At 42.0% G+C, this 10,032-nt stretch overlaps 1 protein-coding gene across 1 annotated transcript; it reads right to left on the reverse strand.

Annotated features, from left to right (window-relative positions):
• Window positions 1-1,418: 1,418 nt before the first annotated feature.
• On the reverse strand, window positions 1,419-7,058 carry LOC125774301 (uncharacterized). Its single transcript, XM_049444578.1, has one exon. The coding sequence runs from the start codon at window positions 7,056-7,058 to the stop codon at window positions 1,419-1,421; it is 5,640 nt and encodes a 1,879-aa protein (XP_049300535.1).
• Window positions 7,059-10,032: the final 2,974 nt, after the last annotated feature.

Here is a 10,032-nt window from a genome sequence, read left to right on the forward strand (position 1 = left end):
AACTTATACCAAAACTAACTTTTTCTAAAAAACCTAACTTATACCAAAACTAACTTTTTCGAAAAAACCTAACTTATACCAAAACTAACTTTTTCTTAAAAACCTAACTTATACCAAAACTAACTTTTTCGAAAAAACCTAACTTTTTCATAAAAACCTAACTTATACCAAAACTAACTTTTTCTAAAAAACCTAACTTATACCAAAACTAACTTTTTCGAAAAAACCTAACTTATACCAAAACTAACTTTTTCTTAAAAACCTAACTTATACCAAAACTAACTTTTTCGAAAAAACCTAACTTATACCAAAACTAACTTTTTCGAAAAAACCTAACTTATACCAAAACTAACTTTTAAGAAAAAACCCAACTTATACCAAAACTAACTTTTTCGAAAAAACCTAACTTATACCAAAACTAACTTTTTCTAAAAAACCTAACTTATACCAAAACTAACTTATAAGAAAAAACCCAACTTATACCAAAACTAACTTTTTCGAAAAAACCTAACTTATACCAAAACTAACTTTTTCTTAAAAACCTAACTTATACCAAAACTAACTTTTTCGAAAAAACCTAACTTATACCAAAACTAACTTTTTCGAAAAAACCTAACTTATACCAAAACTAACTTTTTCTTAAAAACCTAGCTTATACCAAAACTAACTTTTTCGAAAAAACCTAACTTATACCAAAACTAACTTTTTCTTAAAAACCTAACTTATACCAAAACTAACTTTTTCTAAAAAAACCTAACTTATACCAAAACTAACTTTTTCGAAAAAACCTAATTTATACCAAAACTAACTTTTTCGAAAAAACCTAACTTTTACCAAAACTAACTTTTTCTAAAAAACCTAACTTATACCAAAACTAACTTTTTCGAAAAAACCTAACTTTTTCTAAAAAACCTAACTTTTACCAAAACTAACTTATTATAAAAAACCTAACTTTTTCTCAAAAACCTAACTTATACCAAAACTAAATTTTTCTTAAAAACCTAACTTATACTGTTGTGAATGATTACAGCCACAGAGAGATCATAAAATGTAGGTCTGTTTTCTAGCTATTTATTGTCGGTATAGTTAGAAAAGGGAAGATCACAAATTAGTTTCGTTCTCTACTGTCGCGCTTAAAAGAGGCCGAAGGCGCGTCCTTCGGCCCTATTTATCGGGTTTTCCTTCGTCGCCATCCTAACTGCTGCTATAATGATGGTGGGCACTGTCCCACCATCGCCCCCATCGCGAAACCCTACAACGATATCGCTGTTGTAAGGCCCTGCTGCTATACTACAACGTAAACAAACGAGTTGCGATATACGCTTCGCAACATTCTCCCCACCAGTGTAACGCTCCGGGCGTTACACTCAACTAACGTTTGTTTCTCCTACCGATCTGTCAAAACCCACGCGGTACACTTAACTGCTCCCTACAATATCTAGCACCGCTAATTTCGTTGCCGGTCTTTCTAAAATCCCGCTTGCCGTTCGCACTTTCGCTCGCCTAACCTGGCCATCCTTCGCACGGGTCACTTCTAGCACACGTCCCATCGGCCAAGTGTTCCGAGGCAGGTTCCCATCCACGACCACCACCACGTCTCCCTCTTTAATCGGTGGCACCGGGTGGAACCATTTCGTCCTGCGGGTGAGCGTTGGTAGGTAGTCTGCAATCCACCGCTTCCAGAATATATCCGCGTTCACTTGCAGGGCACCCCACGACGTCCGTATCGCTGTCGGTGAGTCGTCCAAACAAACGGCTTGTTTGCTCCCGTCAGAGCTTCCTAGTAGCAGGTGGTTCGGCGTTATTGGACAGTCCCATTCCTCGTCGAGCGGCACGTAGGTAAGTGGCCTTGAGTTGATCATCATTTCCACCTCCGTTAACGTTGACATCAATATCTCATCTGTTGGTAGACGCGGTAAATTGAAACTGCACAGTATCTTCTTTACCGATTGCACAAGACGCTCCCAAGTGCCGCCGAAATGAGGTGCTGCCGGCGGGTTGAATCTCCACTTCAGCACTGGCCCGCTGAATCTCGTTTTAAGAGCGTCTTCGTCCACATCCTTCAGGGCGATGTTGAGTTCTCTCGCCGCACCCACGAAATTAGTGCCCCGATCGCTGATTATTTCCCTAGGAGGGCCTCTTCTGGCGATAAATCGACGGATCGCTAAAATACATGAAGCAGTCGTTAGTGCGTATGCCAATTCGAGGTGAATGGCTCTTGTCGTGAGGCAAGTGAATAGCGCTCCCCAGCGCTTCTCGGAATGTCGTCCCACGACCACGAGTATTGGTCCGAAATAATCCAGCCCGGTGTATGTGAACGCTCGCTGGTTCACCGCAATTCTCTGCCGGGGAATGTTCCCCATCAGGGGTGGATTAGGTACAGCGTTCCTAATCTTGCAGCTCTGGCAGCCGCGCCTAACCCGATTGAACTCCACCAAAATCTTCGGTATATAGTACCGCGATCGGAGTTGGCTCACCACCGTTCCATGGCTCTGATGACAATATCGCTCATGGAAGTCCTTAATAATCAGATCCGTGACCGGGTGTCGTCTAGGTAAGATAACGGGCTTCCCCAGCGAAGCACCTAGCGTTGAACGATTGTCTAATCGTCCCTGCATCCTTAATACACCTTCTCCGTCTATTTCTGGTGATAACTTGAACAGTACGCTGTCTCGTTTTACCACCTTCTTCCAGGGATGCTTCTTCTTCACGTCACTTTTCAGCCGTTTGATATCGCCAGCGAACCCATCCAACTGCACCCAGGTGTATAGTGACCGCTCAGCCGCCAGTAGTTCCTCCTGCGTCAGTGGTCCTACAACCTTATCAGCTCGCCTAGCTCGTCGACGAAGGTTGCCAGCGTATCGGTGAATGTAGCCCACCGTCCTCAACAACTTCTTCCATCGTGAAAACCGAGAGAAGTTGACCACCGCATTACGGATTACGGAAAGGTGCAATACGCTCTTGCGTATTTCCTCCGTTGACTCGCCTGGGTTATCTTTGTTTATAGGCCATTTCTCTTCTGCTTCCCACAGGAACTCTGGACCACGGAACCATCTGCTGGATGATGTCAGACCAGGGTCTCCTTGCCACTTCGTTCCGTCGTCCGCTACGTTAACCTTAGTAGAGAGCCATCGCCAATCGTTAACACTGGTTAGTTCCAAAAGTTCGCTCACCCGGAAGGCGACAAAGGGAGTGTAACGCCTGTGGTCCGACCTTATCCAGCTCACGACGTTTCGAGAGTCCGTCCAGAAAACCCTCTTGCTGATCCTCAATCGATGTGTTTTCGCGATGTGGTCCGCAAAACGCGCTCCAATCACGGCTGCTTGAAGCTCCAGACGCGGTATCGACAGAAGCTTCAGTGGGGCCACACGTGTTTTTGAACCGATCAGCGCGCACTCCACTGTGTTGTTTTCCTCGAAACGGAGGTAAGCAACTGCGGCCATCCCGTTTTGACTCGCATCGGTAAATACATGCAATTGCACGCATGGAACATCTGATGATGTTATGTTCCGATAGCATCTCCTTATCGCCAGCTTCTCTAGTTCCGGTAGTAACCCAGTCCACCTTAACCATTTCTTTGCAGCTTCTCCTTCAACGGTTTTGTCCCAATGGATTCCGGATCTCCACAGGTCCTGCAAGAGTATCTTAAGGAACATTAAGAAATGGCCAATAAGTCCTAGAGGGTCGTAAATCATCATCAGGATGCTCAACACTTCGCGTCTTGTCGGGAGTCTACCACCCGTTAGCAGCTTCTCATCGATGCGCGGATTTATACGGAAGGTAAACACATCACTCTCGGTATTCCACCACATACCCAGAACCTTCTCGGTACCTTGTCCTGCACTCATGTCCACACACATTTTGTTGTTAGCTCCCCACCGGAGCTTATGCACGACCTCCTTGGCATTAGAGAGCCAGTTCCGGATCTCGAACCCGCCCTGCGAATGGACGTATCGTACGTCTTCCGCCAGGGTAACTGCCTCCTCCACGGTTTCGACGCTGGCCAGCATATCGTCCACATAATGCTCGAATTTAATGCATTCCGCTGCTCGTGGAAAACGGTCAGCGAACCTCTCCGCATTTAGGTTCTTAACGAAGTGTGCCCCAGCAGGCGAGCAAGCTGCACCAAAGGTCATCACAGAAACGGCGTACACGCTAGGTTCACCATTCCGCTTGCTGCCATCATCCCAGAACACCAGTTGACTTCGTTGGTCCGCGGGGTTCATTCTTACCTGGAAGAACATTTCGCGGATATCTCCCGTTACGGCGATTCGATTCTCCCGGAACTTATATAACACCTGTACCAGCCCCACTAGTTGGTCCGGACCGGCTAGTAGGAACGTATTCAGGCTCACCCCGTGTACCTGTGCAGCAGCGTCAAACACCATACGCAGCTTTCCGGGCTTGTTCGGGTTGTAAACTGGGAAAATTGGTAAATACCAGTCCCTTTCCTTCCTTTCTACGATCTCCTCTTCCGGTACACGTCGAATGTACCCCTTGTTTGCGTACTCACGCATCTTTTCGCTAATTGCCTTAGCTAATCCCGGGTCCTTATCGCATTTCCTTTTCAGGCACATGTGACGTTTGAGTGCCATCTCGCGGTTGCATGGAAGACGCACGTCGTCATACTTCCACAGCAAACAGGTCTCGTACCGATCTCCCAGTAGGCGCGTTCCGGTTTTCAACATTGTGTTCGCTCGTTCTTCCTCTTTCGGCATAAGTTTACGCGGAGCGCTGACCCCGATGGACTCCAGAGAGAAGTATTCCGTAAGCGCCATGTTTAGGTTCTGATCACTTTTATCATTACAGACACATAGGTGAAAGTTATGGTATGTCGTGGCGCTCGAGGATGTCGGTATGCGGCATGGACCAAACACTGTCCATCCCAGTCTGGTCTTGGCGGCGATTGGTTCGTTGAAATTACCTTCCACACATCGTAACGGCTTACCCAGGTGAATATTGTTGATGCCGATCAGAACACGCGGTACCACATTAGTATAGGATGCAATGGGGAGTCCTTTTAGGTACGGATAAAGCCCCACCAACTTCGCGATCGGTAGCGTCTGCGCCGGTAACGTCAGGTCCTGCAAGGTGTGCGCCTTTCGTATGTTAAACACCACTGCTCCCTGATGCGCGCCTGATATCCGCAGCTGGACCTCTCTTGAATCGGATTCGTTCCGCACGGTATCGTCCGTCCACTTCAAACATAAGGGGTTTGACTTGCTTTCAATGCCCAATTCTTCGATCAGTCTACAATCAATGAAGGTGGCCGAGGATCCCTCATCTATAAACGCGAACGTCTTTATGTCGGTTTTCTCGCCGTGCAGTACAACTGGAACGTATCGAAAAAGTGTGTTATTATCGTTACCAATGTGAGAGTTCAGTGAGTGCGTGTTCCTGTGTGGTTTTTGTTCCGTGTTGTGCAACAATCTGTGATGCGTCTCCCGGCAACCGTCAGTCCCACAGCGCGTTCTGACGAAACAAGTGCCCCTATGTGCTCCTAAACACGTATCGCATAGTCTACGCCCCTGAATGTGCGATCGCCTCTCCGGCACCGACAGTTCCATAAAACGTGCGCAATCAGCCAACGTGCGGCAGAAGTCGTGGCACAAGGCACAGGGCGTTCTTTTCGCAGTGCTGTGAACGTTTACGTGCGCGGGAGCCTTCCTTACTCCATTCACAAACGGTAGTGATCGGGACACGTCGGGTCGTGTCGCTCGCTCAATGGTTTTCGAGGCGGCACTCGCAGCCACCGCAATCTCATAAAACCATTTGTCGAATTCCTTAATTGTTTCCCGCGACAATTTGATTTTATAACGAGCCCATTCCAAGCTCCGTTCAGCGGGAAGCTTCGCTACCAACTCCCTTAGTAGCGTCACATTGCAGTCGTAATCATGCAACCCGGAAGCCTCTATCGTTGCACACATTTTTCGCACCATTTTGCCAAACGTGGCAAGCGTCTCCAAACGATCGTTACGAACCGTTGGTAGCCTCCTAATTTTCTCCACTAAACTATCCACTATGAGATCCGGCCGACCATATTCTGTTCGCAGAATCTCGATCACACCGGCCAAACCATCCGGTAACAGCATAAGATGGTCCACCGATTCTAACGCTGGTCCCCGAAGCGCACGTTGAAGCCGTATGAGGTTTTCATCGTCGCTAAACCCACACAGTATCGTAGATCGCTCGTACGTCGCGATAAACAACGGCCACTGCTCAACATCTCCCGAAAACACCGGAAGCTCCTTCGGGATAGCCTTGCGCGCTGCTTCTTGACTTGGTGTCAACGGCATCACGCGGCCCTTCAACACTGGTTTCGACTCCATTGTCGAATTGGCAGCCGTCTTCTCTTCAAGCTTGTAAAGCTGCCCAAGCTTGTTTTCACGGTGGACCCTTATGGAATCCTCCACCGCACGCCTCCACTCAGCATACTCACGTTCTTGTGCGGCTGCTTGGTCCGCAGCCCACGTACGATCGTACTCCGGTGGACATCGGGTTGTTGCAGGGGTCAAGGGTTGATGACCTTTAGCGTCTTCCGCCATCCTGCCATCGTACCGCAGCGGCGCTGGGGCAATGCGTGATGCCCACGCACCCGCGGTCGCGGTTGGGGTCGAAGGTGGGTGACCCGCACCGCCATTTCGATGATTGTCGCCATAGTAACGAGCCGGTGGCGTCGTTCCGAAGCGACTCGTATCTCGCAACCAAGCTTCGGATTTTGCTACGTAAGCACTCACCTGGCTGCTTGCGTCGGAAATATCTTCTTCGAGCTCGATCTCACGCAGCTCGATCTCCAGCTCCTTCCGAGCCCTTTCAAGCTCATACTCCTTCCGAGAGTTTTCCAGCTTGAGCTCCTTCTTTTGAAGCTCGATACGCTTCCTTCTTACCTCCAGATAGGAAGGCAACCTCCGAGGCAATACCGGTGACACTTCCCCGTCCTTTGGTGGTTCTTCCACGACGCCCATGCGCCTTTCAGGGAATGCGCCCGACGTTGTCGCTTGCTGCTCCTGCAGCTCTGCAACTTCCTCGCAACTATTGTCCAATGTTGCTCTTTCCATCTCACAACTATCACTTTTCTTCACTCGCGAATTAACACTACTCCCTGGTGGCGAGATTTACATGCGGAATTTCGCGCGCGTATCGTTGACCGTACCGTTTTACTAGTTACACGTACTACTCGCGTTTAGATTTACGTACGCGTTTACGAACTAACGAACGTTGTGAAGTGATAACTAATTTGTGAAATGTTGTGAATGATTACAGCCACAGAGAGATCATAAAATGTAGGTCTGTTTTCTAGCTATTTATTGTCGGTATAGTTAGAAAAGGGAAGATCACAAATTAGTTTCGTTCTCTACTGTCGCGCTTAAAAGAGGCCGAAGGCGCGTCCTTCGGCCCTATTTATCGGGTTTTCCTTCGTCGCCATCCTAACTGCTGCTATAATGATGGTGGGCACTGTCCCACCATCGCCCCCATCGCGAAACCCTACAACGATATCGCTGTTGTAAGGCCCTGCTGCTATACTACAACGTAAACAAACGAGTTGCGATATACGCTTCGCAACATATACCAAAACTAACTTTTTCGAAAAAACCTAACTTTTTCATAAAAACCTAACTTATACCAAAACTAACTTTTTCGAAAAAACCTAACTTATACCAAAACTAACTTTTTCGAAAAAACCTAACTTATACCAAAACTAACTTTTTCTAAAAAACCTTACTTTTTCGAAAAAACCTAACTTTTACCAAAACTAACTTTTTCGAAAAAACCTAACTTTTTCATAATAACCTAACTTATACCAAAACTAACTTTTTCGAAAAAACCTAACTTATACCAAAACTAACTTTTTCTTAAAAACCTAACTTTTACCAAAACTAACTTTTTCGAAAAAACCTAACTTTTTCTAAAAAACCTAACTTATACCAAAACTAACTTTTTCTTAAAAACCTAACTTATACCAAAACTAACTTTTTCTTAAAAACCTAACTTATACCAAAACTAACTTTTAAGAAAAAACCCAACTTATACCAAAACTAACTTTTTCGAAAAAACCTAACTTATACCAAAACTAACTTTTTCTTAAAAACCTAACTTATACCAAAACTAACTTTTTCGAAAAAACCTAACTTTTTCTTAAAAACCTAACTTATACCAAAACTAACTTTTTCGAAAAAAACCTAACTTATACCAAAACTAACTTTTTCGAAAAAACCTAACTTATACCAAAACTAACTTTTTCTAAAAAACCTAACTTATACCAAAATTAACTTTTTCTTAAAAACCTAACTTATACCAAAACTAACTTTTTCGAAAAAACCTAACTTATACCAAAACTAACTTTTTCGAAAAAACCTAACTTATACCAAAACTAACTTTTTCTTAAAAACCTAACTTATACCAAAACTAACTTTTTCTAAAAAACCTAACTTATACCAAAACTAACTTTTTCGAAAAAACCTAACTTATACCAAAACTAACTTTTTCTTAAAAACCTAACTTATACCAAAACTAACTTTTTCGAAAAAACCTAACTTATACCAAAACTAACTTTTTCGAAAAAACCTAACTTATACCAAAACTAACTTTTTCGAAAAAACCTAACTTTTTCATAAAAACCTAACTTATACCAAAACTAACTTTTTCGAAAAAACCTAACTTATACCAAAACTAACTTTTTCTAAAAAACCTAACTTATACCAAAACTAACTTTTTCTAAAAAACCTAACTTATACCAAAACTAACTTTTTCGAAAAAACCTAACTTATACCAAAACTAACTTTTTCGAAAAAACCTAACTTTTTCATAGAAACCTAACTTATACCAAAACTAACTTTTTCGAAAAAACCTAACTTATACCAAAACTAACTTTTTCGAAAAAACCTAACTTATACCAAAACTAACTTTTTCTTAAAAACCAAACTTATACCAAAACTAACTTTTTCGAAAAAACCTAACTTTTTCATAAAAACCTAACTTATACCAAAACTAACTTTTTCGAAAAAAACCTAACTTATACCAAAACTAACTTTTTCTTAAAAACCTAACTTATACCAAAACTAACTTTTTCTAAAAAACCTAACTTATACCAAAACTAACTTTTTCTTAAAAACCTAACTTTTACCAAAACTAACTTTTTCGAAAAAACCTAACTTTTTCATAATAACCTAACTTATACCAAAACTAACTTTTTCGAAAAACCCTAACTTATACCAAAACTAACTTTTTCTTAAAAACCTAACTTTTACCAAAACTAACTTTTTCGAAAAAACCTAACTTTTTCATAAAAACCTAACTTATACCAAAACTAACTTTTTCTTAAAAACCTAACTTATACCAAAACTAACTTTTTCTTAAAAACCTAACTTATACCAAAACTAACTTTTTCTAAAAAACCTAACTTATACCAAAACTAACTTTTTCGAAAAAACCTAACTTATACCAAAACTAACTTTTTCGAAAAAACCTAACTTATACCAAAACTAACTTTTTCGAAAAAACCTAACTTATACCAAAACTAACTTTTTCTTAAAAACCTAACTTTTACCAAAACTAACTTTTTCTAAAAAACCTAACTTATACCAAAACTAACTTTTTCTAAAAAACCTAACTTATACCAAAACTAACTTTTTCTAAAAAACCTTACTTTTTCGAAAAAACCTAACTTTTACCTAAACTAACTTTTTCGAAAAAACCTAACTTTTTCATAAAATCCTAACTTATATCAAAACTAACTTTTTCGAAAAAACCTAACTTATACCAAAACTTACTTTTTCTTAAAAACCTAACTTATACCAAAACTAACTTTTTCTCAAAAACCTAACTTATACCAAAACTAACTTTTTCTTAAAAACCTAACTTATACCAAAACTAACTTTTTCGAAAAAACCTAACTTATACCAAAACTAACTTTTTCTAAAAAACCTAACTTATACCAAAACTAACTTTTTCGAAAAAACCTAACTTTTTCGAAAAAACCTAACTTTTACCAAAACTAACTTTTTCGAAAAAACCTAACTTTTTCATAAAAAC

The sequence above is a fragment of the Anopheles funestus genome, unplaced genomic scaffold, assembly GCF_943734845.2.
Source record: "Anopheles funestus unplaced genomic scaffold, idAnoFuneDA-416_04 scaffold_55_ctg1, whole genome shotgun sequence".
In the NCBI taxonomy this organism is placed as follows: domain Eukaryota; kingdom Metazoa; phylum Arthropoda; class Insecta; order Diptera; family Culicidae; genus Anopheles; species Anopheles funestus.

Bases quoted from the DNA above. Each gene is read 5' to 3' on its own strand.
- LOC125774301 (XM_049444578.1), bottom strand. From the start codon at position 7,058: ATGGAAAGAGCAACATTGGACAATAGTTGCGAGGAAGTTGCAGAGCTG.